Consider the following 27,458-nt stretch of genomic DNA (forward strand, 5'->3'; position numbering starts at 1 on the left):
TATTATTATTATTCTGCCGTAAAACTCATCGTGCAGACCAAACCGTAAATGCTAGAGACTTCAAACTTTGTCAATAGGTAGTCCAAAAATCGAGGAGAGGTTATCAATTTATGAGCCAGATTGGCCAATAGGTGGCGCTACAGCAACCAAAAACGCAAAATGGCTCATAACTCCTAAACCGTTTGGTCCACACTCAAGTGTCTTATATCATTGGAAAGCTGAGACCTTGGCGAACAAAACGTTTATCTCTGATTTCATTTCCGTCATGAAAATTTTTCCGCCATTTTGAATTTTGTCAAAAACCTACTTTTGCAAACTAGTCCCTGGTTTTTTGACATATCGGAACCAAACCAGTGCCAAAATGTTCTGTCTAGTCTGAATATCAATAATTATCAAAAAGAAGTTGAAATTTTGACTCAAGGACGAAAAGGGGCGTGGAAATGTACATTGAAGGCGGAGCCTTTTTTACTAAAGAGGCTATAACTCAAGAAGGAAATGAGATATCTTCACCAAACTTGGTACACATGTGTATGGGCTCATTCTGAGGTCAGGATAAAAAAAATGTAAAGATTGACCACTTAGTGGCGCTATAATGTGGAAAAAACATGAAAATAGCTATAACCACGCGACCGCTAGTCAGATTGACCTGAAAATTGGTATGCAGTGTCTTGGCCCAAGGTACCATGTATGTGTATGAGGACATTGGTGTATCTCAAAAAACATGGCCGCCATAGACCAATGAATTTTGAGCACCTACTAGACAAGGTTAATGGAGGCTGATCGGAACGAAACTCAGTGGGCATGTTTGACTCATGGTCTTAGAGGTCTGTAAGAATTTTGAAAGAAATCGGCCACTAGTTGGCGCTAACAAGTTTTATGGCTCTGAAATCACGTATTGTTGCACATATCCATGAAATATGCATATCATATAATAGATCTCCTCATGATGAACAACTTTGCCTCTAGAACCATTGCTGTCAATCAAATCATTAATTAAATTTTCGTAATTATGTTAAAAACCTACTTTTGCGAACTAGTCCCTGGTTTTTTACCCAATTGGAACCAAACCAGTCTAGGACAATTCTATAGACTCTCTAGGTCAAAAATTATTGAAAAAAAGTTGAACTTTTGCATTTGGATGGCTATAACAGGGCCATTTAGAAAAGAGGCGTGGCAAAATACACTCAAAAGCCTATAAATCCTAAAGGGAAACTCAAAACTTCACGAAAATTATTGGGTATATGTGGCATAACATGTTGAAGACACATGCAAAGTTTTATGGAGATCGGAGTATAGGGGGCGCTATAAGTGTTAAAAAGCTTGGGAAAGCATGTATTCCTATGGCGAATTGCCTGTATTGGCTGTAAATGGTTTTCCATCTCGTTAATCAGGTGGGGTTAAAACAGCCACATAATATGCATATATTATGATAGATCTTCTCATACTGAACAACTTTGCCTCTATAACCAATACTGTCAATCAAATCTTTATTTAAATATTCACAATTATGTTAAAAACCTCGTTTTGCAAACTAGTCCTTGGTTTTTTTGCCTGATCGGAACCAAACCACAGCAGTATGATTCTCTGGACTCTCCTGATCAATAGTTATCAAAAACATGTTGAACTTTACACTTTGGGTAGCTATAACAGGATCATTTGGAGAATAGGTGTGGTAAAACATGCTCAAAAGCATATTAATACTGAACGAAAACTCAAAACTTCACAAAAATATGTGGTGTGTGTGTGTGTGTGTGTGTGTGTGTGTGTGTGTGTGTGTGTGTGTGTCTCTCTGTCTGTCTGTCTGTCATGCTAGCAAACAGCACTTCCAACATGCTACACATGCTAGCAGTGATTAGCTAAGTGTTAAATCAGGCAAAGAACATAGTAAGAACTCTATAAACATTATAGTAACCATCTGTGACAACTAACAACTGCCTAGCAACACCATAACAACCATCAAGAATAACCTAGCAACCACCTAGCAACATGTTTGTCATGTTAGCAAAGTAAAATAGTAATTTTGTCATACTATTGATTAATATTGTTCTATAATTCATATTTAGACTTTATAAAGTCACTACTATAATATTTAAAATCACATTTTGTCAGTTTTTCACTTCATTTCACCTGATATCTCTCAAATTCATTCAGTGCTTAAAAACCTTTCATGCAAAAGGCGTCAATTGCTTAAAGACCTTAAATTGCTTGAACCCCGCTAAATGCTGCTCGCAGCTTTAATTTTAATTGTAATCGTTAGCATCGTATCACTTGCCAAAAACCCCCATTACTATAATGGACTTTGAGATGGTAATGTTAGCATATTTATTATTAGTAGTATGCGGTCTGATTTTTCCCATTGTGTATGTCGTTACTAGCAACCATGCAGCTTAACAGGGGGTATGGCTTATCTAAATGAGATGTAAATGAGCCCTATTGTACTCCCAGCAGGTGAGAACTCAAAACTTTAGAGGCTGTTTTCTCTCGTTTACACTTTTCTAAAGGCATACGTTCAGAATGCCATAACTTCTCCAAATGTTATCAGATTTCCATGTGTTACACATCGTTGGAAAGCTTGGAGACTACACTTTCAGAATCGGTGAATAAATCAAAATGCCCCAGAACCGACTTGTGTCCCTACTTTCCATGACTGGTCACATTTTTGAGGGACCGGCTTCATAGAACCCAGAAACCATCAGAACGTTTTTACAAGGAGATACAGAGCAGTGTAGAATAAAGGTGAAATGTATGAAAAATAATGCAATTTTTTTAAACAAAGCATGACCACGTTACAGTGCACCCCACAAACACAATCAGGCCACCCCTTTAAATGGATGCTGCCTCAATGGGACAATAAAATCCCTCCCACCTACCCCTAACCCTACCCAATAAATACTTTTATTATTATTATTATTATTATTATTATTATTATTATTATTATTATTATTATTATTATTATTAAACTTTTCGTTAGAAACTATATTTCCACTTTTAGAACATTTTCTTAATTTTTATTGAAAGTAAATGCCTTTCTGATGTGATGGGAAAAGGAAGAGCGAGCTCGGCAAAAAGTGGATTCAAACCTTACTGAGCCTTACACTTTATGCTATATTGACTACGCCGCTGAAGACATTAAAATGTGTCTTTCTTGAAATGTTGTTTGGCCCAATGACATTGATAGGCTGAGCTAGTGTAAATAGCACAAGTTTAGAAGATAAATAAAAAGACTAAAGTGTTACCTAATGTTTTTTTGTTTTTTGCACTGTTTGAAACGTTTGTTCAATTTATACATTTTTTGTGTAGCTATTGCTTTTTTTGCAACCTATTCCAACATCGTGATAATACCGTAAACCGTGATTTACCCAGCAATGACTATGTTTTATAGAGGCACTATTGAGAGTATTCTCACATATTGCATCTCTTCCTGGTTCGGTAATTGTACAGCAGAGGAGATTCGCAAACTAAATAGGATAGTGAGAACTGCTGAAAAAATCATTGGTGACTCTCTGACACGTTTGCAGGATATCTACACCGAGCGCTGTGTACGCAGAGTGAATAACATTCTATAGGACCACACTTATTACTCTCATGGCATGGTCACACTTCTGCAGTCCGGTAAAAGATACAGAAGTATCAGATCAAGGACTATTCGGTTGTTAAACCGTTTATTCCAGCAACTATCAGACTGCTTAATCAGAAAATGTGAACTGCATTTAAGAGATGGTTCTTTTAATACTTTTTTTAAACATAATTATTTATTTATTCTATTTTAGTTAGCTTATTTATTTATATTCTTAATATTATGTATTTTATGTATTTGTGTTTTGCTTTTATCAATTATATGCACTGAATTACTAAGTGGTGGAGTGTCAAAAACAATTTATTTTTTCCCTATGTGGCACATAGGAAAAATTACAAATAAAGGGAATCTGATAAAAGCTTCAGCAATTGAAATTAAAATTTGTTTGTCTTACTTGCCTAATATATTTACAAAAGTCTTTCAGTCAAGAGTGATTTCTTTGTCCTTTGTTGTTTGATTAACATTAAAAAACACAACAGCAGGTTTAGGCTGCTGTTCCTTTAAGACTGAATGCACAGATCAAATATACTTTTACACATGCGTTGTATTCCTCAACTGTTAATGTTCACTTGGAGACTTGCAAAGACAGCCATTTTTCATAATTATGTGTGAATTGGTCAGTTCGAGCGCAGAGGTTAATTTGAATGAGTACGAGTACACGAGCGCAGCATCACTATCGCTAATTTTCAGTATCTTTTATTACGCCACATTTAGTAGAAAACTTAACTGAATCATCTTCCATTTTGCAGGTTTTTGAGTCCTGCTGCAGATGAAGCCTGTCAGTATGTGAGTGGAGTTGTGGGTGAAAATCTGTTACTCATGAGAGAGCTGAATCTGAGTGGATGTGTCCTAGGACACTCAGGATTGAAGAAACTTGCTGTTGTACTGGAAGATAAACACTGTAAAATGAAGATACTTATGTAAGTTTTATCATTATGATGACACTTTTAATACTTTTAAACATGCTGCTGATGCATACTGAATAAGCAAATGGGACTTTTGTAATGGCTCATTTCCACTGAACGGTACGGTACTGTACACTGTACAGACATCCCAGCTAACACAAATACGTGGCTGTTACGTAACTGCAACGTAATCTGCTGACTAAACTTTCGTCGTGGTGACGTAACTAGTTACGTTGTGACAACTGGAAAAGTGAAATTCCCAGATACGTTGTCACAACGTAACATTGTAACGTTGCCAGTTAGTAACTGCAACGTTGTGGCAACGTCATGGATCTATTAGTTGTGTGTTGGTAATCAGTTGGTAATTTTTATAATTATTCATTTTTCAATAGGCGGACATGTTGTAATTTATGTCCTCATTTGCCCAAACTAATTTAAAGGCTATTTCAATGAATGTGAATGACGAATGCAGACTCAATGTGACTTTAGTTCATTCAGTTCATTTATTTTGAAAAACACACAAAAACGAAGAATAAAACACACAAATTATTTAACAAAAACATCGGAGATACAGCAGAACATGAATAAAAGCATTCAAGATGCTCTGCATTATAATGTTAAACATATGCTGTGCTAGCGTAAGTTACCGTTTGCTAGTTGACATTTCAAATGATTCAGGAAAAATACCACATAAATATGTAACAATAGGTATAAATATTAACATAAATACTTAAAGTAGACTGTAGGTAATATTACTTAACCAATCTGACACCGTTGTTGAACTTTTTTTTTAAAGATATCTTGCGATAAAACGAGAGCGAAATGTCGACGCTGTCCTCTTCTGGTCCTCTCTAGCTGTTTGTTTGTTGTGTGTTTACGGTTGCCATGGCAACTCCCAACTGCCACCAGGCGAGCGCGTTCTCGTTCAGTCTCTACTACTGTTAAATTAGATGTAGAGGCCATATCTGTCATTATTCCAACGTTTTGTATGAAATATTATGCAATAACACTCCAGAAAAATTAACTGCTCTTGATAATATTGCCTACGGCGCACACACTCTTCAGTTGTGGAGGCGCGCGCATCGTGTCACGTGACACGTCACTTTTATTTTATATATAAAAAGATCGTCCGTGTTCTTAATTGTTTAAAATAAATAAAAATCGTAAGGGGAATTTTAATCTTGTCTGACATTTAATTACACATTTTAAATAACAAATTCTGACAATCAGAATATCCTGCAATGATGGTAATGAAATTATGAGCAGGTGACGTTGCATTCACGTTGCCAGTAAGTCATGGAATTACCAAAATATTACGTGTAGAGTACGTATCTGGAACGTTGTTGGTAATATTCTGACGTTCAGAGATCGTACTGACAACGTTGTGAGAAGGTAATTTTATGGTAAGAAAATTACAGGCATGCAACGTTGTAGTTACGTTGTCAGTCAGTCATAAAATTACCAAAATATTACGTGTAGAGTACGTATCTGGAACGTTGTTGGTAATATTCTGACGTTCAGAGATCGTACTGACAACGTTGTGAGAAGGTAATTTTATGGTAAGGAAATTACAGGCATGCGACGTTGAGACTACGTTGTCAGTTGGTAAGTCACGAAATTACCAAAAAGTACGAATAAATTACGTAACTGTTACGTCGTGTGTTAGCTGGGATTGTTTTGCAATCTCATGATTTAAAAATGGAGCCTATTGCGTTGTCGTCATCCCCCTGTCACACAACCAAGTGACGATTCTCTGTCAACCAATCAGTGTTCTGCAGTGAGTCTAGCTCCACCCTTTAGTACTGTACCACTGTGCTAGTTACCCAAAGGAAGGGTACGGAAACGAGTGGTATGGTACGGTTCAGCATTTTGGTACCAGTTACAACTTTTGACAGTGGAAATGCAAATAAATGCATACCGCAGAAAACCGTAATGCTCAGTGGAAACGAGCCATAATTTTGAAACTATTAACCCTTAAAGACCGAGACAGCCGCCCGCGGCTAAAAATAACTATCGTTCTAAAATGTTTAATAACTTTTTAACCGCTAATCCAATCTGTATGCGGTAAACTGCACCATAAAGAGGAGAATCTCCGCTTTCCATAGGTATATTATGTCTCGCGATTGATCATTCAGAGGCTCCATAGTCAGCGTGGATGCGTCATCAAAATATGCAGCATTGATTTGTCCAGGAAACACACGTGGGTTGTTCCCCTGAGCCAAACAGAAATTATTTTTTTTTATTAGTCCCACCCCCCTGTGCCCAGATTCGACGAAACTTTCATCAACTCAACCAATAAACACAGTGTTTGGTCTTTTGAACCACGAATCACGTTTCTCTGAAAAATGAACGTGGGTGTGAATTTGCATGCATCATGAAACCAAACAGAAATAAACGCGTGCAAAGCGCTCTCTGTCAGAGCACAGCCAGTATATTTCTCTATTTGTATGTAGTTTGTGTTTTTACACATTTTCACTATTATATTTTCCTCAATTAGTGTTTGAGAAGATTATGTGCAGGGAAGTTGAAATGTCCGTTTATGAATATAGCCGCCCACATGTAAAAGTAGCCTCAGTATATTTTATTTCACGGTTTGTTGTCACAACTTGATGTATTGTTTGCGTTTGTTTTTAATGCTCAAATTATAATATATTCCTCTGAAGAAAAAGGTTTGTTTCAGTGTTGTTATAATATAACAATCTTTCTATTTACTTTATTACTTGAACTTTTTAGGACACATTATCAGTAAATAAAATACACCTGTTTTCACTCAAAAACGTCTCAGGTTACGTATGTAACCCTAGTTCCCTGAGGGAACGAGACGCTGCGTCGAAACGCTGTGAGAACGCCTCTGCGTTAATGCGTCGTGAAGCGCCTGTAGAACCATTCCATCGGAAAAAAGATCGATCGTCGGCGTGATGACGTCATCGACCGGAAGCTATAAAACGTCCGTGAAAACAAACAGGAACTAACTTCTGATAAAGCCTGAAGTAAGTGATCACGGACACGCCGGGAGTATGGCAGAGCGACGCAGCGTCTCGTTCCCTCAGGGAACTAGGGTTACATACGTAACCTGAGACGTTCCCTTTCGGGGAACTCGAGCTGCGTCGAAACGCTGTGAGAACGCTTATACCCACATCGCCATAGGACCAAGTGTCTCGTATGTGTGAAACCGAAGCGCACACGGTTACGAGAGTACCTGTGCCCCTACTGTAGATGCCAGGTCTAGTTCGTAGAACCTGACGAAGGTAGAAGGAGACGACCATCCGGCCGCGTTACATATATCATGGAGGGAAGCCCCCGACAAAAGTGCTTTAGAAGCAGCCATACCCCTGGTAGAATGTGCCCGGACAGCCAAAGGAGATGGCTGCCCGGCAGCTTCATAAGCAAGTGAAATGGCCTCGGCCACCCACTTGCTCATCCTCTGCTTGGATACAGGAGCCCCCTTCTTAGGGAGTCCGAAGCAAACAAACAATTGTTCAGTTTTTCTCCACAGGGCAGCTCTGTGGACATAAGTATCCAGTGCCCTCACCGGACACAGCAGATTTAATCTTTCCTGGTCTGACGTCAAGAATGGAGGAGGACAGAAGGCTTGTAGAGTGATGGGGCCCCGTGGGCTCGTAGGAACCTTGGGGACATAACCCGGCCTGGGATGCAGAAATGCTTTCACCATCCCAGGCGCGAACTCTAGACATGAGGGCCCTACTGACAGGGACTGAATATCTCCTATCCTTTTAAGAGATGAAATGGCCAAAAGGAAGATAGTTTTCAGGGTGAGGAACTTATCCGAAACCTCCTCCAAAGGTTCGAACGGAGGTCCGGACAAGCCCCTCAAAACAATGGCCAAGTCCCATGCCGGGACCCTCGAGTGCATAACTGGCCTCAACCTTAATGTGCCACGAAGGAAGCGTGTAATTAGAGGGTGTCTTCCCAAAGACACTCCACTGCAAGGGACGTGGACAGCGCCCAAGGCCGCCACGTACACCTTAAGTGTGGAGGGGGTCAACCCTGCAGAGAACCTTTCCTGCAGGAACTCCAGCACTGTACCAACCGGGCAGTTAACTGGATCCCACTGGCGTTCTCTGCACCAAGCTGAGAAAAGTCTCCATTTCAAAGCGTACAGCTTCCTCGTGGACGGAGCTCTGGAGTGTAGGATGGTCTCTACGACCTCGGCCGAGAGACCCTCCTCTATGAGCCTAGCCCCCTCAGAGGCCAGGCCCACAGTTTCCACATCTCCGGGCGTGGGTGCAGGAAACTCCCGCCCGCCTGAGAGAGTAGATCCCTCCTGGTCGGAATCTCCATCGGAGAGCCTTCCAGGAGAGATATCAGGTCCGAAAACCATACTCGGGTCGGCCAGTTCGGGGCCACTAGGAGTACCTGGGCCCCGTCCCGGCGTACCCTCTCCAGAACTCCTGGAAGCAGAACAATCGGGGGGAAGGCGTACAGAGGCAGCCTCGGCCACTCCTGTACCATGGCATCCAGCCCCAGCGGAGCCGGATGGGTCAGAGAAAACCACCGCGGGCAGTGAGAGTTCTCTGCTGAAGCGAACAGGTCTATCTCTGCTTTCCCATAAACCTTCCATAGGAGCTCCACCACCTCTGGGTGGAGTCTCCATTCCCCGGGCCTCGGCCCCTGTCTCGACAGGTTGTCTGCTTCCTGGTTTAGGGCCCCCGGGATATATACTGCCTTGATTGACAGCAATTTCCCTTGGGCCCACAGGAGGATCCGATGTGCCAATTTGTCCAACGGACGAGACCTCAGACCCCCCTGGTGATTTATATAGGCCACCACGGACGTGTTGTCTGTTCTGACTAGTACGTGGTGGCCCCTGAGGTCGGGCAGGAACTGTTTCAATGCAAGAAACACTGCGAGCATCTCTAGCCGATTTATGTGCCAGTGCCGCTGATGTTCCTGCCATAGACCCTGGGATGAGCGACCACTCATGGTCGCCCCCCAGCCCGTGAGGGAGGCGTCTGTCGTTAGCGTTACGCGACGAACATGAGCCCCCAACACGGGACCCTGAGATAAAAACCCCGGGTTTTTCCACATGACCAGAGCACGTAGGCATCGCCGCGTGACTTTGATCGTGCGGAGCGGATTTCCCCTCGGGGAGAACCCTTGTGTTTTGAGCCACCACTGCAGTGGCCTCATGTACAGTAGGCCAAGAGGTATCACGTTGGACGCTGCTGCCATGAGACCTAACAGTTTCTGGAACTGTTTCACAGTGACGGCTCGGCCTAGCTTCTGTTCTTTGGCGGCTGCCAGGATCGACGCTATGCGTGTTGGCGATAATTGCGCCCGCATAATTATCGAGTCCCAGTTCACACCTAGAAAAGTGGTTCTCTGAGCCGGAGAAAGCACACTCTTCTTGGCGTTCAGCCTCAACCCCAGCTTCGACATATGGGCGAGAACAGCATCTCGATGCTGAACCGCCATCTGCTCTGTATTCGCTAGAATCAGCCAGTCGTCGATGTAGTTCAGTATGCGGATGCCCTGAAGACGCAGCGGCGCCAGAGCTGCATCCACACACTTGGTGAACGTGCGGGGTGACAGTGCTAGACCGAAGGGAAGTACACGATATTGGTATGCCTCTCCCCCGAAGGCAAACCTCAGGAACTTCCTGTGATGTGGACGGATGGAGACATGAAAATACGCATCTTTGAGGTCTATGGTGACAAACCAATCCTCCGATCTGACCTGCGCTACAATCTGTCTGAGTGTAAGCATCTTGAATTTGAGCTTGGCCACCGAGCGATTCAATAGCCGCAGATCTAATATCGGGCGTAAGCCCCCATCCTTCTTCGGCACGATGAAGTAACGGCTGTAAAAGCCAGACTCCCTGCTGGGAGGGGAAACCCTCTCTATAGCCCCTTTTTGCAGGAGTGTCTCTACTTCCTGTGCCATTACCAGAGCCTGCTCCGGGCCCACCACTGTAGGTAGGACACCGCAGAAAGGAGGTGGCCGACTTCTGAATTGAATGGCATACCCCTTTTCTACTATCTGCAGGACCCACTGAGATATATTTGATAGACGTTTCCATTCGTCTAGAAAATCTACTAAGGGAACCAGCCTCTCGAGGCTGGCCTCTGGTGTATTTTGAGCAACAAGCACAGTGCCCTGAAGCGGCGGACCGGCAGGGAACAACTGACTTGACTGCTCGGGGACCCCCCGAAGGGGGTGCGGACCACCCTCGGGTGGCCCGCGGAGACCGACTGCGCCCCGGCATTGCGGCAGGGTTGGCAGCGCGGCCCCCCGAGGGTGCCGTAGGGAAACGGGTACCGTAGGCAGGGGTAAGCACCGTTTCCCTACGGGGGGAACCACCCTCAGCGTCCTGACGCTTCTGGCGTCAGGAACGCTTCGACGAAGCCTTCTTGGCGATCAGGACTGTCCGCAGATCAGCCCTGCCCCTCGAAGGCTTCGTCTGAGAGCGCCGCCCCTGGTCCCCGCGCTGAGGGGGAGCCCGAGCGGCGACGCTCTGCTTTTGTTGTGCCCTGTGAGCTGAGCTCGTACTCGGCTTGGGCTGCCTGATGTCAGCGGCAGCCCCAGGGACCTGGACTCGGAGAGGGAGAAACTGCTTCAGCGCCGCAGCTTGTTTCTTTGACTCCTGGAACCTCTCGGTGACAGTGTGTACTGCGTCACCGAAGAGGCCACCAGGAGACAGCGGCGCGTCGAGCAGAAAGCTCTTCTCCCTCTCTTTGATTTCGGTGGGGTTGAGCCATAAATGTCTCTCCGTAGCCACCAATGCTGCCATCGAGCGGCCAACACATCTGGCCGTCTCTTTGGTGGCCCGGAGAGTGATATCAGCTGCTGTTCTAAGCTCATTTATGACGTCACCCCCCACTTCATCGCGTCCATCTAGATCCCTGAGCAGGTCAGCCTGATAAGCCTGCATAATTGCCATGGTGTGAAGGCATGCAGCAGCCTGACCTGCCGCCGAGTACGCTTTGCCCACCAGTGCCGACGTTGTTTTCAATGGTCTGGTGGGCAAAGTCGGGGCCTTTAGGGACGATGCCGAGGAAGGCGAGAGATGGCTCGCAAGCGTCTCTTCTACCTTTGGCATCGCCCCATAGCCGTAGTGCTTCAGCCCCATGATGTTACTATAGACCGTAGTCTGAGGGCTGAACACACGGTATGATGCCGGTCTCCTCCATGATGTTGCCACCTCGGTGTGCAAATCATGGAAGAATGGCAGGCCCCGCCGCTGAGGTTCTGAAGCGCGAGCGGGCAGGAATCTTTCGTCTAATTTACTAGAACGTCTCTTTCCTGCCTCAGATCTTTCTACGGGCCAGTCAATGTTTAATCTGGCCACGGCTCGCGTTAGAACCTCAACGAGCTCATCACTCGCAGGAGACTGAAGTGGCGAATCTTCAGTCGCGATGCTCTCAACGTCCACCTCCTCGGAGCTGGATAGTTGGAGCACCGGCGGCTCTCTCGGGGGGGAAGAAACCGCAATGCGTGCTTCCAAGCCCCGAGAAGAACCGCTGGATGGAGCGGGTGAGGGCAGAGATAAGGCAGCGCCCGTCTCAAACCCCTCCGCAACATCCAATTGTGAACCCCACGACTGCAGCCTCCGCTCTGCCTCGGCAGCAGCGGGACCAGAGCCGCGGGGAACACGAGCCGAGGCACCCTCCTCGAAGAGTGCCCGGCGGGAGCGCAGCGTTCTCAGTGGCATACGCTCACAGTGCTCGCAAGCAGCCCCCTCGAGGGCTGCCTGGGCATGCTGCGCTCCCAAGCAGGCAACACAAAGAGAGTGTGTATCCCCACTCGTGATGTAGCGTGGGCAGGGATGAACACACCTCTTAAAGTTACTGCTTTCGCTCGCCATTTCTCTATCTATTTTATTTTCTCTTTTTTGTAAAATATATGGAATATTTAACAAAGGGTGGAAAAACTCTTTCAATAGACAGACAAAAACACCAAATAGACAGACAGGTTCACACAGATCGCTTACTGAAGGCACAGAAGCTAGTTCCTGTTTGTTTTCACGGACGTTTTATAGCTTCCGGTCGATGACGTCATCACGCCGACGATCGATCTTTTTTCCGATGGAATGGTTCTACAGGCGCTTCACGACGCATTAACGCAGAGGCGTTCTCACAGCGTTTCGACGCAGCTCGAGTTCCCCGAAAGGGAACCTAGAAACGCCTAGAATATTGTTATAATAAATGGCTATAACTTGCTGAGGGATTGTTACATGTAGACAAAATTTAATCTGGAAGTGTAAAACAACCAAGTCTAACTTTCTAAAGGAAAAAATCCAAACTTCATGAAGTTCTGTTCGAGTTCACAGTAAAACCATCACATTTTTGCTGCCATTTTTCTTGAAATTATATTAATTTAATCCATTCTCAGAATAAATAAATGTAAAATTGGGACATCAAATGAGCTAGATGGAAACTTCAGGTTCTCCTGTTTAAAATGATATATAGCACTTGATGCTAACTGCTATAATGGGGGAGAAAAACAAAGAAAAGTAGAGGCACATCAGGCGCCTCAAAAATGTTCTAGGTCTTTAAGGGTTAACTAACCACAAACTCTTGGTAAATATTCAGATGATTTTTTTTCCTTTATGCAGTCTGAATAACAGCTATATCACAGAAGAAGATTGTCGTGTTCTGACTGCAGCTTTAAATTCAAACCCTTCAAATCTTAAAGAGCTGAATCTGAGTGGGTCTAAACTCAGAAACACAGGAATGAAGGTCTTTTCAACGCTGTTTGAGAATAAAGAGTGTAGACTGGAAAATCTGAAGTAAGTGTTTAGTCAAAGTGTAAAAAAATGACAACTTTCATTCATGTATTTATAACTTTTTTCATTATTATTTATTTTATACATTTTTATTTTATTACTACAGGTTGACAAGCATCAGTATTACAGAAGAAGGTTGTGCTGCTCTGACTTCAGCGTTTAATTCAAACCCTTCAAACCTGATTGAGCTGGATCTGAGTGAGAATAAACTAGGAGACTTTGGAGTAACAGAAATCTCAACTCTACTGGGAAATTCACAGTGTACACTGCAGATACTCAGGTTTGAATTTGGTTAAATTAAACAATAACATATTGACCAACACATTGCATTGTTGGGCTGCTAAAATGTATGAATATTGTAATTTAAAATATGAAATATTGATCCCTTTCGTTCAGTCACTCCGACGTAACGTCAGTGACTGACGAATGGGGGTTTTGCCTAGAAGCCAATCATCTTCGAGATCTTAGAAAACGCCCAATGGCAGTGCCAATGCCATGGGCATGCAAGATTTGCATGCGTAACTCCGCCTACCCACATGGGTATATAAGGAAGTAGCTGGCATGTATCGCATTATGTTTCTGCTTCGGAGCCAAGAGCATCTCTTCACTCCTGCAAGCCTGAATTCTGAAGTCCTCTCTTCAGTCTTCGAGATGAGCGGTTCTCCAGGATGTTGGTGTAACGGTGCGTTCCAGCGATCTCACATTGCCTGCCTGCTGATCTGTGCAGTGATCTGCAACAGCTGTGTGTGTTTTCCCTGGGCGCTTCAGCACTCTGCAGAGCTTCCTCTCACAAAAAGAGCTTGAGTGTGGCACGTCTTTTTCAAGACGGTTTGCCCGCGCACTTCCGGGTGCAGTCGATATCTGTTGCTGTCTTTGGGACGCATTCACTGCTCGACGTGTTTGGGCCCAGCATGTTCGAACAGTGTTTGTGGATGTGCTGTGTTCCCTGAACATGACCATCGCGATGTTGTGGTCAAGACTCAATGATCTCTGTAAAAAGAGAGAGTCCCCTCTGCCACACCCCGATCTACCATCTCCGAGAGAGGTGGTACTTTGGCTGGTGGCCAGGGTGACCTGAGGGTGGTGCTGTGGTATTAAGAACCCCGACTATCATTCCTCGGGCCACTCCCGCCCTCTTGTACATCGCTACCAGCGAGTGTTGGACTGAAGCAGATAGCGTTCATACTCCAGATAGCGGCGAGAGGTCGATTGCCGCATCTCAAGGTGGGCTAGAGTCCTTTGGGGATGACGATTCGGCTATGCTCCGCCTCTGGGTGTGGTAGCACTGTAGAATCTGACCTAGAGTTGACAGCCATGTTATCTCGGGCAGCCGCGAGCCTCGGGCTGGTGTGAATCTCCACCCTGTCACGAGTGCTTACGGTTGGGCGATTGGTTTTTGGAGGTGGCACCCGACAGCTGCGGGCCCCGCCCCCAATGCCATTTCGCTCCTGAGATGCATGAGGAGTGTCCCGCGACCGTTCGGTGGCCTCCTCCGCCTTCTCTGCCCTCGAGGGGTCGCGGCCTAAGGGTACACTGGGGTCCCTCCCCCTCAGTCAGGTGCTCTGTTGCGCACTACGGTGTCCACTGAGTGCTTTGACCTGACGCGGTGAGGCTATCGTAAGCGCCCTCCCAAGCCTGTTGGCTCGTCTACTTCTGTGGTGTAGTCCAGCAGTGCTATGGGGTTAGCTGCTGTCCCAATGTGTATGCATGAGGACAGAGCTGATCCAGGGCTTACGAGCTGCGTGCCGCCACCGATCCCGCCCAGCGCGGAGTAGGTGACCACACACCCCCTGGGTCAGGAGATGTCCACAGCTGTGGTCCGGGAAAGACAATTGGCCTTACTTGGTCGATGTGGGAAGGCTGAGTGAGCCCGCCTCCTCAGCTCGCCCATATCCCAGGCTGGCCTTATCGGCGGCACGGTCAAGGACTGCGCCCAACAGTTCTTGGCCGTCCCCAGAGGCAGACTGAGGCCATCTGCCCCGGCGGCCCGTTGCTGCACCTAAGCGCCGCCGGCACAGTTGCCTCAGCCTCCTCGCCACCAGGGCGACCTCCTGCGACCCCCTCCCGCGTGGCCACAGCAGCAGCCTTCACCCTGGCCACGCCGCGGATCGCGCCGCAGGAAGCCGTCCCAGTCTGCGCCAGCCCCGCAGCCTGCTGAACACAAGGCTAAGCGGCGCTCCGGATGCGGACAGCTCTGGGATGGGCAGTTCTTTTCAGGGGACGGTGGCAGGTCCGCCCCTTCCCCCGGTTGAGGGCTGGGGGAGAATCCTTTGTAAAGAAAGAACTGATTAACCCATCCCTGAGCACCCAGAGACCGGTGACGGCAGTGCGCGCCGCCCCAGGGCCACGCCGCTCTCGTCCCTCTCTGTCGCCAGCCCCCTCGCAGAGTAGACCCCAGTGGAACGCGAGTCCTTCCCTGGTCTCCTCTGTCAGGGCACAGTCAATACCAGTGCCCCGACACCGGGCCGCTATGCCACCCGAGTCCGTGCCGGTAACACTGCCTTGCTGCCTCACCGAGGGTACGCCGGTGCTCCATATGACCCAGTTGGTACACTCCCTGGCAGCGTGCCTGGGACTGTCCTGCTGGGTCGCGTGGACCATCAGGCTCGGCTACGCGATTCAGTTTGCGCAAGCTCCTCCCCGCTTCCGGGGTGTGCGGTTCACCATGGTAGGGCCCGATGCCCCTGTCATGCGTGCGGAGATCGCTACCCTACTGGCAAAGGGCGCGATCAAGCTCGTCCCTCCAGCCGAGATGAAGTCTGGCATCTACAGCCCTTACTTCATTGTACCGAAGAATCCGGTGGGTTACGGCCAATCCTGGACCTTCGCGTCCTGAACCGATCCCTTCTCAGGCTTCCGTTCGGGATGTTGACTGCGTAACGCCTTTATGAATGCGTTCGTCCAAACGATTGGTTTGCAGCGATTGACCTGAAGGATGCGTACTTCCGTGTGTCCATCCTTCCTCAACACAGACCGTTCCTGCGGTTTGCGTTCGAGGGGCGGGCATATCAGTATGCTGAACTCCCATTCGGGCTTACTCTGTCCCCTCGCGTCTTCACGAAGATTGGCGAGGCAGCCCTTGTGCCACTCAGGCAGCAAGGGATTCGTGTCCTGAACTATCTCGACGACTGGCTCATACTGGTCCGTTCTCGGGAGCGGGTGTGCGAACACAGAGACCTGGTTGTCCACCACTTAGCCCGTCTGGGCCTTCGGGTCAACTGGGAGAAGAGCAACTCTGCCCCGTGCGGAGGATCTCTTTTCTCGGTATGGAGATCGACTCGGTCGCCATGTGCGCGCGGCTTACAAAAGGAGCACGCGCAGTCACTGCTGACTTGCCTCCGCCAGATAGAGAGCAAGAGTGTGGTTCCACTGAATTGTTTCAGAGGCTCCTGGGGCATATGGCATTCGCAGCCGCGGTGACGCCGCTCGGATTGCTTCATATGAGACCGCTTCAGCACTGGCTTCGCGATCGAGTTCCAAAATGGGCATGGCAGTCTGGCACGCTCCAGGTCCCAGTGACTCGGGCCTGCAGACAGACACTCACCCAGTGGTCAAACCTCAGTTTTCTACGGGCAGGTGAACACTTAGAACGAGCTTCCAGGCATGTTGTTGTGTCAACAGATGCTTTCACTACGGGTTGGGGTGCCATGTGCAATGGACGTGCGGCCGCGAGCTCCTGGACAGAGAGCCAGCGCCGCCTGCATGTCAATTGCATCGAGTTGCTGGCAGTACGGTCACCCTGCACCGCTTCCTAGCGTTGCTGAAGGGTCAACACGTACTAGTCAGGTCGGACAACACGGCCGTTGTAGCGTACATCAACCACCAGGGCGGTCTACGCTCCCGCTGCATTTCCCAACTCGCCCGCCATTTCGTATTATGGAGTCAGAAGCGCCTGAGGTCCCTTTGTGCTGTCCATATCCCGGGGATCCTGAACCGTGCAGCCGACGAGCTCTCACAGATTCAGCCAATCCCTGGGGAGTGGAGACTCCATCCCCAGTCGGTCCAGCTGATCTGGGATCAGTTCGGGGACGGACAGGTAGATCTGTTTGCCTCCCACGACTCGTCCCATTGCAGCCTGTACCATTCCCTGACCGAGGGCACGCTCGGCACGAATGCACTGGCGCACAGCTGGCCGCAGGGCCTACGCAATATGCGTTCCCCCAGTGAGCCTTCTTGCACGTGTTTGTGCAAGGTCAGCGAGGACAAGGAGCAGGTCATGTTGGTTTTGGCACGGCTGGACCTGGTTCCAGAACTAGTACTCCTTGCGACAGCCCCTCCCTGGCCGATTCCTCTGAGACAGGATCTCCTCTCAAAGAAACGGGGCACCCTGTGGCACCCGCGTCCCGATCTTGGAACCTCCACGTGTGGCTCCTGGACGGGACGCAGCAGGTTTGAGTACCCTACCACCTCCGGTGGTGGCTACCATCACTTCCGCTTGGGCTGAGTCCACGAGACAGGCCGATGCGTTGAAGTGGAACCTCTTCGTCAGTTGGTGTTCTTCTCACCTAGAAGACACCTGAAAATGCCCGATCTGTGCTCACATTTCTCCAAGAAGGGTTGGATCGAAGGCTGTCTCCTTCCACCCTGAAGGTTTATGTGGCCGCTATCGCCGCCTACCATGACCTCTTGGACGGTAAACCGGTAAGTAAGCACGACCTGGTCATCAGGTTCCCGAGGGGTGCGAGGAGACTACTTTCTCCTTGTGCTCCTCTCGTACCCTCTTGGGACCTCTCAGTAGTTTAAGTGACTGCAGAGGGCCCTGTTTGAGCCTTTGCGGTCAGTAGATGTAAGTTCTTGTCGATGAAGACAGCACTCCTGACCGCATCGGTCTCCATCTAGAGGGTAGGGGACCTGCAGGCATTTTCGGTTGACAAAGCGTGCCTGGAATTCGGGTCGGATGACTCTCACGTGATCCTGAGACCCCGGCCTGGATATGTGCCCAAGGTTCCCGCCACTCCATTCAGAGACCAGGTGGTGAACCTGCAAGCGCTGCCCTTGTAGGGGGCAGACCCAGCCTTGGAACTGCTCTGTACAGTACGCGCCCTTCGCGCTTACGTAGACAGGACGCAGTGTTTCAGGACCTCAGACCAGCTCTGTTGTCTGTTATTGTGGGAAGCTGAAAGGGAAGGCTCTCTCAAGCAGAGGTTGTCTTACTGGTTAGTGGACACCATTGTTTGGCTACCAGCAGCAGGGGCGCCTATGCCCCCTTGGGGTCAGCGCATCCTCTTGGGCTTTAGCGCATGGCGCTCCGCTGACAGACATCTGCAGAGCTGCAGGCTGGGCGACACCACACACATTCGCCAGATTTTACAATCTCCGAGTGGAGCCTGTATCCGACTATGTACTCGCCTCTACAAGTGGCCGGAAATGGATTGGCTCGTGTCTTCGCTTGCTCCCCATTCCACTCTACGGACTGGATACGTGCGATATTCTTCTCAGGTGACCTCCCCGAGAGCCCTGAGCTCCTCCAGCACTGATGACGCCGACGCCAGTAAGTCTGCCCTTAGCCCAGACACTCGTGTCCGGCCAGGTGCCCCATGTGCATGGTTCCCCTCCGGCGACCCCCACATGTGTATTTCCACCGTAAGCCTCCTTAAGCAGGTGTATTCCCTTGGCAACCTTGCCACCCCCTGGGGTTAAAAATCCACCTGGGGCTGGTACCCCAGTGTTCTCCGTATGCAGCCCCTCGGGTCATACGTGTATCCTTAAGTCCTTCCTACGGGTAGGCATTTTGGCGCATATCTCCAACTGGAATATGCCTCCCAGTGTACCTTGGTATTCCTGCGTTAAGTAGAGGCCTTTGACCATCCTTCTTGCATCAGGGCACTCACGCTTGCGCAGGGCACTGGGAGACAGCCGAGTGGCGTGATTACATTGGGACCCCCATTCGTCAGTCACTGACGTTACGTCGGAGTGACTGAACAAAAGGGAACGTCTCGGTTACGTATGTAACCCTCGTTCCCTGAGGAGGGAACGGAGACGTAAAGTCCCGCTGCCACATCCGCTGTACCGCTGGAACAGCCGAGAGTTCAGTCTTGGCTCCTCAGCAGGTAAACATAATGCAATACATGCCAGCTACTTCCTTATATACCCATGTGGGTATATACGAGTATATATGAGTTACGCATGAAAATCTCGCCACTGACGTTACGTCTCCGTTCCCTCCTCAGGGAACGAGGGTTACATACGTAACCGAGACGTTTTCACTAAATGAGTAATTAATTTAATTTGAGACCCCCCCCCCCCCCCCTTCTTCTAGACTTTCAGACTGCAGTATCACGGAAGAAGGTTATAAAGCTCTGGTTTCAGCTCTGAGATCAAACCCTTCACACCTGATAGAGCTGAATCTCACAGGAAATGATCCTGGACAATCTGGAGTAAAGGAGCTCGATGATTTACTACAGGATCAGAACTGTAAACTGAAAACACTGAGGTGAGATGTGATGATATACTAAAAAGTGAATCGTTTATAGAAATATTACCTCAATAATGGAAGCCAATTCAAGATAAACAACGGAAGCCTGTTTCCGCCTCAAAAATATGATTCTTAAAGTCATAATAATGAGAAAATTTAACATAATAATGACCTAGAATCTCAGTATAATTGAAAAAAATGTCTTGACTTAGTATGTCATAATAATGAGAAATGGGATTTGGGTTCTCATAATAAACACAAAGTTTATAGTTAACTTTATTCAGTGCACAGCAAAGTTTTACACAACTTCCTTCACCGCCACCTGCACGAAGATGCACGAAACACACTGCTCATGCGCCAACCCCCAGGCACACCGTACCTTACATATTACATGTTAACAATCTCCCTATACTTTAAACAAAAAAAGAAAAATATATAAATAAAAATTATGTATATATAAAACGTATATAAAGTCAATAGTTACCACAAACAAAACAGTTGTTGCACATACAACTGCAAGTGTTCAGTCTTTTTAAATGTATCCTTTTTTTAAGCTTAGTATCAACAGTCCTTAGCAGAGCACTTTCGATAGCACCACCATCCTTCACTGAGTGCTTTCAATTAAAACAGAGCAAACTCTCTTCTTGGTAAGAGAGTCAATCAGTTTATGTGTCGCACCAGAGTACCTTCTTTATTCTTTTATTCTGTATGATCTCTTTTATACTGCTTATTTCCAGTCGATGTTGCTTCTCAGTGACCTGTTTTGTTAACTTAAGGGCATCAAACAGAGAGTGATTTTCTGTAATGTGATTTTCACAGATCAATGGAGGAGCATTGAGCTCAGAATTTCCAGTTGTGAGCTCAGAAAAGAGGTTAGCCAGAAAAACAGCATTATCTATTCCATCCGATAGGGCTAGTGTCTCCCCTGCCAGAGTACTCCTCACCACACGTTGAATTCTCTTAGATTGCCATCAGAGAGGAGAAAACTTCCCTCCTTCTCGAAATGAGACCAATCAATGTTCCCCCTTTTATGCCCCATCAGGAAGATTTCCAAGAGAAGCATCACTGAAAACAATCAGGTTCAGAGCATCATTGTTTCCCAAATGCTGAAACTTGAGAGTCACCTTTTCAGATTTAATCTTTCTAATGACCTTATTTGTCTCATGAATAGACTGGACTGTGGCATATTTTATGTTTGACGCTAAGCTGCTTGCATTAAAAATAATATCTGGTCTGGTTTGTTTTGCAACCCACAGTATCTGTCCTATTTTTGACCTAAGCTGCTCTTTTTCAGTCTCATTAAGAGAGGCATCTCTCTGCACAGCACGTGCTGCTTACAGGTGAATAGGGTGTAGGTTTTCAATTTAAGTATGCTGATGTACATAAACTACACCGTTAATAGTGACAAAGTCCATTCCCACATAGCAGAGATGTTCATGTTCTTCATGTCCAACATGGAACGCAGACTTTAGTATAGGGATTACATCTGTTGAGAAATTTTCTGAGCCTGCCCAAAGAAAATCATCAACATGGCTTGCGAGTACTCCAGTAACCTTGCGCTGCTCGTCCAACCAATAAAACACTGCTGGATCCACTTGAGACATTCTATCTCCGGTACTTAGCATGAATTCTTTCACTTTGTTGTTGTGATGCATCTGCAAGAGCATAAGACCACTGCAAGACCACTTGTTTAGTTTCCTCAGAGTATCTTCCTTTCCAGCTTCAGGAGGAGGTCGGACGTAGATTTCTCTGGACAGCTGCATACCTTGCAAGAAAGCAGATTTGATGTCCATAAAATGGACATGCCACTTATTTTGACACATTACTGCAAATAAAAGCCTCAGAGAGTCAGAAGCACAGGTTGGGGAGTCTTTCTGAAGCTCTTGAATATTAAGCTCTTTAAAACCTCTGGCTACAAATCGTGCTTTGGGCACAATGCATGCTGACAAAACACACTGCTCATGCGCCAACCCGCAGGCACACAGTGTAGAGGGGAAATAACATGCTAACAGGGTTCTCATAATAATTACTTATTTTTCATAATAATGAGAAACATTCTTGTAATAAGGATTTAAGAAACTGTATATTTTACTCAACTGTGGCGGAAACGGGCTTCCATAAACCATTCCGCAATGTTTTCATCTGAATCAAATATTTTTTTTTTTTTGTTATCACACCACGTTTAGTTGAATTGACTCTTGCTTCATCTTCCCTTCTGCAGGTTTTTGAGTCCTGCTGCTGATAAAGCCTGTCAGTATGTGACTGGAATTGTGGGTAAAAACCCGTTACTCATGAGAGAGCTGAATCTGAGTGAACATAATCTAGGAGACACACGAGTGAATCAGATCTCTGCTCTACTGAAGGATAAACACTGCAAACTCAACACACTCCAGTGAGTATCCCATGTGGTGTAATACCTTATAAAGTATCTTTTTTAAATAGTTATTTTTAATTAATTAACATTATTTCATATACCATTTTCAAAATACTGTCTTTGCTATTCTTTAAAGGACTGAGATTATTTGAGTCATCATAAATATTTGTCGTTCTGTTAATGTAGTTGTGTTGACTAGGTTTGCCTGGTCTATGTATACCAGTACTATAGTATCGCTATACTGAAGTTTCAAAATACCAGTGATGCCACTGTAATTTTTAAATGGTAGTATCGTATGTTATATTACATGCAGCAGTATATTTTATTTTTACTAAAACGTTGGTGTGAACACTACAAACATAGTCCTTTTGAGGATCTTTAATGTGATAACATTACAAACATAGTCCTTTTGAGGATCTTTAATGTGATAACGTTACAAACATAGTCCTTTTGAGGATCTTTAATGTGATAACATTACAAACATAGTCCTTTTGAGGATCTTTAATGTGATAACGTTACAAACATGCAAACTTTTGAGTGGTGTAATCTATCTGCTGTGCCCTTTAAGGTGCAAAATGCTGTGTGGATTTTGGGCCTTATATGGTATTGCATGCAATAAGGCATAGGCACAGTGTACATATGAAATTCATTGTAATGTGTAGTTTCATTGATTATGTCAATTTTTGTTTGAGTGAGCTCAGTCAGTTGTGCTTTAAAGCGAGTGATCAAAAGCGGTTCAGTTGTGTCCACACAGCTGTAATGAACAGCATTTTCTAGGGCTCTTAGGTCAAAACATTGTGCATATTTGGAGAAATATTGATTTATTATCACGTTTGATTAGTATTTCATTATACACTCTAAGAAGAAAAGGTCCTATAGAACCATATAAGGTTCTATCGGCGCTACGTAGTTGGAACGCCTAAAAGGTTCACTGCAAAAAATGCTTTTCTTACTTAGTATTTTTGTCTTGTTTTTAGTCCAAACATCTAAACATTCTTAAAACAAGAAGTATTTACTAGACAAGCAAAAGTAATTGTCTTATTTTGGGGAAAAAATAACTCAAAATTAAGAGTTTTTTCTTTGATAAGAAATGCATTTTTTTGCAGTGTTCTATATAGAACCCTTTGTGCCAAAAGGGTTCTTTCTTGTCATTATAGAACCCTTTTAGAATAAAAGGGTCTTATACTCAACTATACTTCTATATATAACCTTTAAGGGTTTCAAATACGTAGCACCGATAGAACCTTTTCTTCTAAGAGCGTATAGAATACCATTAAGTCTTTAAAGACATTTTCAAAGTACTGTCTTTGCTGCTCTTCAAAGTGTTTTCAGAATAAAATCCATCATATTGATTGATCCTTCTATTACTAAATGTGTGTCCTGGCTGAAATAAACTGAAGAATGTTTTTTATCTCTGTTTTCTTTCTCTTCAGGCTGAATAATAACAGTATTACAGCAGAAGGTTGTGCTGCTCTGACTTCAGCGTTTAATTCAAACCCTTCAAACCTGATAGAGCTGGATCTGAGTGAGAATAAACTAGGAGACTCAGGAATGGAGAAGATCTGTCATCTGTTGAAAAATCCCCAATGCAGTTTGGAGAAACTTAGGTGTGTATTTATATCAATACACATTTCTACATTTACACTGAACAAAATTATAAACTAAACTTTCGTTTCTTTTGGATTTGCCCCCATTTAGCATCCACTGAACTCAAAGATTTAAGACTCTTTCTATGTACACAAAAGACCTATATTTCTCTCAAATACTGTTCACACATCTGTTTTGGGCCATGTCCACACTATTACGTGTTCATTTGAAAACGCATCTTTTTCTCTCCATTTTTGTCTTCTGTCCACACTGAGATAGCGTTTTAAGGCAACAAAAATATAGCTTTTTTAAAACTATCTTTGAAAGCGTTTCATTTTGAAACGAAAACTGTTTTCAAATCTACCGTATTTCCTCAAATAAAAGCCTGTAGTCAATTAAAAGCCGGGCCTCTGATAGTGGCCGGGGGCGTGGTCAGCACAAACAAATAAAGGCCGGTCTCAAATTAAGGCCGGGGGGAAATGTGTGGATAATCTCCTAAATGCCTTTCATTTAATGTGCATTCAATTTCATAGTAATGTTCAGTAGGGTTGTGCCGTGACGGATGCAGATATGCCATTTTAAAGACCCTGTAAAGTCAAAATTATGTGATCTGAGTTAGTCACAACACAGAAAAATATGTTATTAATCACCCAGCCAAATTTGAATGATAAAAAAAGTCGTCAAGTAAATAAAATAAGAGATCAAAATCTTGAAAAAATGAGCATTATTCTCTGCTCTCAAACGCTAGGGGCGTGTCCGCTGGCTGCGCCGAAAACACCCCCACTCACAGGAAAGCTACCTTCGCCTCACTCAATGTCACCACTACAGCCCGAATGGATGTTCCTAGCAGCTTATTAATTGGGTTTACAAAGCCATAGGCCTACATGTTTGAGCCTCCATAGCCAGAAACAAACTTAATCAATATTTGCATGGGATTAGTATTATCTAGGGACCTCTGTGATTTAGAAATGACTCCCCCACATCTAAGTTTTGCGTGGCGCATTCACACGGGATAAGCAAAGCCTGTGATTTTACTCCAATTTACTGACTTCTCCCGGATTTGATGTTAAGACTTCGTTATAGATATAGCTGTATGAAATCATAAACAGGCATCATTTCGTTGTGATTATAAATAAACATTATTTCGTTCAGTTAGTGAACATACGCCATGAACTGAGCACAGACCAGCGGCAGGAGTCAGATTTCATTTATCACGAGTGAGAAGCTGACACACGGCAGATGACTCAATGCTAAATGCTAAAGTTTCAATGCTAAATGTAAAAGCGCCCATTTAAACGATCTTATCATTGTACTGTTCTATTCTGTTTTTCATTAAGAATAGTATTGATGTTAATATTAAACACACCATTCAATCAGTTTACTCCCAAATTGATACTCATTCTAAAGTGAAAGTATAATCCGTGCGACTGTACAGGAATTCATAATGGTGCGCATTATGAATGCAGACTCATTCTTCGTGAAAGATAAGATAGCATAAACGTAGCCAAATAAAGTTAGGCTAGCAATAACATAGAATAAAGTGTATTTTCCCACTTTATAGTCAGATATCAAACTAAAAGATAAACTATAGATATACAGATATACTATATACAGGTTTACAGATATAATAGTTGAAATCACTTGTCTAAGGAATCATATTGATGTAACTTATATAAACAAAACAAAATCACGTTAGAGGGTTGCAGGATTTAGTTACTGTGGACTAATATAACGTTGCCTGCTGTAATTATAACACAAGCACACAAGGAAACTTACACTCATTGATGGGCTTGTAATGTTTCTGCGGATGATGTCGGCACGTGTCGGGAGATAGTCAGTTCAGCCCCATTCACCAGTAACAGCGGATTATCAGTGAATCCCAGTTTTCTCCAACGAAAGTTTATAAAACTATCCTGTGTAAAATGATCACTACAGAGGCGGTTGTTGGTCGTGATCCTCAGCCCTCCATCAAAGTGGCTCTTCATAAAATGAATCCACCTCTTCTTGATATGATCGTTTTTCAGAAATTTAAATAAGGACACTGATCTGTTTTGTAAGTGACCACATCCAAGTAAGGCATTTCCGCCACGAAGGCATAGCTAGCTGGCAAACTGTTGGCTGTAGTAACTAATAGTACTAGCGATTGAGTGGCAAACTGATGCGAATGTGCTCTAGTTATGAGCCTCAGTGGCTCCAGTGCATCATCGACAGTAGGGACAAGGCCAGGCTCAGAGGCTCCAGTGCGTCATCGAGCCAACGTTTTAGCCCTGCCTAGAAAATCCGGAGCACAGCAATGGTGAAAAACTGTTTAACGGTCTAACTCCACAATTTAGTACTTCACTGTTTACAGTCTATGGAATGTGTTTTAGGAATACATTTCTAACATTTATAATGTGTTTAGAACTTTTTTATAGAATTGCCTTTACATGGACTTTAAATAGGCTACTGTAGTCTATGAGAGATGCGTCGTCTGTGAAAATACCGTGTCAGGCAGTCTATATATATTGATCTTCACAATGCATGCATCTTAATCTGCTTCCTAGTTCATTATCAGGGCACTGATCAGGGAGTCACTCCACTGACTTACCGGTATGTCCTGATCAGTGCCCTGATAATGAACTAGGGAGCTGATTAAGATGCACCTAATATTAGCCTCTCGTCTCTTTTATGTCTTATGGGGGTCGCATGCACACCGGACGCGAGGCTCAGCGCTGCATCTCAGATTTCTCACACCAGATGCGCACATTATTTTCGAGCTCAGTTTTGAATGGACTTCTTACAGAAGAGCTGCACGATGGATGTATCGTGTAACACAGGGTGAAGTCAGTATGTACATTGATGATTTGAGGGAAAAATAATATTCTATATAAGACCTTGATTTGGTGCTCTGAGGCGTGGCAGGATTTTTAACAATTTCCTGAGTCTCCCCGGACAGGCGCCGAATGATGCCACCGGTGTGTGTAGGTGTAGGCTACACTCATTGAAAAAATAATGTGTTCGAACTTTAAAGACGCGGCGCTGAGCTTCGTGTGCGACCCTCTTCTCTGCATTTAACTTAAAATACAGATAGGTTACAAAATAAATGTTGTTGAAATATTGTAAAGTGGTCATATGAACTAGGCTACACGAACGACCGTTTAAAAAACAATATGCAATATCAAAATGTTATATCTCCGTAATGGATTGAGAAAAGTGTGTACAAACTATTAGAAGTGTGGATGAGTAATAAGTTGGGTCAGAAAAATAACGAAATTATAGTTTTTAAGTATAAAAAAATTATGTAAAGAGACAGGCTACTGTAGGCTATTAAAAAAAGTGCTTACTATTCTTAAGAGGAATCTTTTTCCCTCACGTGCAACATATAGAAAGCAATGAGTAGCCTTATTATTTGGGTTAGTAAAATAACGAAATTTATAGTTTAAGTATAAAAAAATTATTTTAAGTATACAAAAATATTTATATAAAGAGATATAGGGCCTAGTAAAATAAAAGTGTTTAAAAGTGCACATCTAATTCTTAAGTGGAAGGAAGCGTTTTTCCCTCTCGTGCAAGAAAGCACAGAGTCATTAGTTGGGTTAGAAAAATAACTAAATTATATAGTTTTTTAAAGTAGAAAATAATATTTATGTTAAAAGATATATTAAAATAAAAAGTACTTAAAGCCTACACAACTATTCTTAAGGAAGCTTTTTTCCCTCAAGTGTGTAACCAAGCACGGAGTCATTAGATGGGTTAGAAAAATAACAAAATTATAGTTTTTTTAAAGTAGAAAATAATATTTATGTAAAGAGATGTATTAAAATAAAAACTGCTTAAAAGTCTACAACTATTCTTAAGTTGAAGGAAGATTTTCC

At 44.7% G+C, this 27,458-nt stretch overlaps 1 protein-coding gene across 1 annotated transcript in view; it reads left to right on the forward strand.

Annotated features, from left to right (window-relative positions):
• Positions 1 to 27,458, forward strand: part of LOC137039737 (uncharacterized) — a 284,691-nt gene that overhangs the window by 195,048 nt on the left and 62,185 nt on the right. Inside the window, exons 11-13 of the mRNA XM_067415014.1 lie at positions 4,327 to 4,497; positions 13,058 to 13,231; positions 13,335 to 13,508. Of these exons, the coding sequence (XP_067271115.1) occupies positions 4,327 to 4,497; positions 13,058 to 13,231; positions 13,335 to 13,508 (519 nt within the window). The remainder of the gene's footprint in view (positions 1 to 4,326; positions 4,498 to 13,057; positions 13,232 to 13,334; positions 13,509 to 27,458) is intronic.

Source organism: Pseudorasbora parva, chromosome 14 (assembly GCF_024679245.1).
Source record: "Pseudorasbora parva isolate DD20220531a chromosome 14, ASM2467924v1, whole genome shotgun sequence".
NCBI lineage: Eukaryota > Metazoa > Chordata > Actinopteri > Cypriniformes > Gobionidae > Pseudorasbora > Pseudorasbora parva.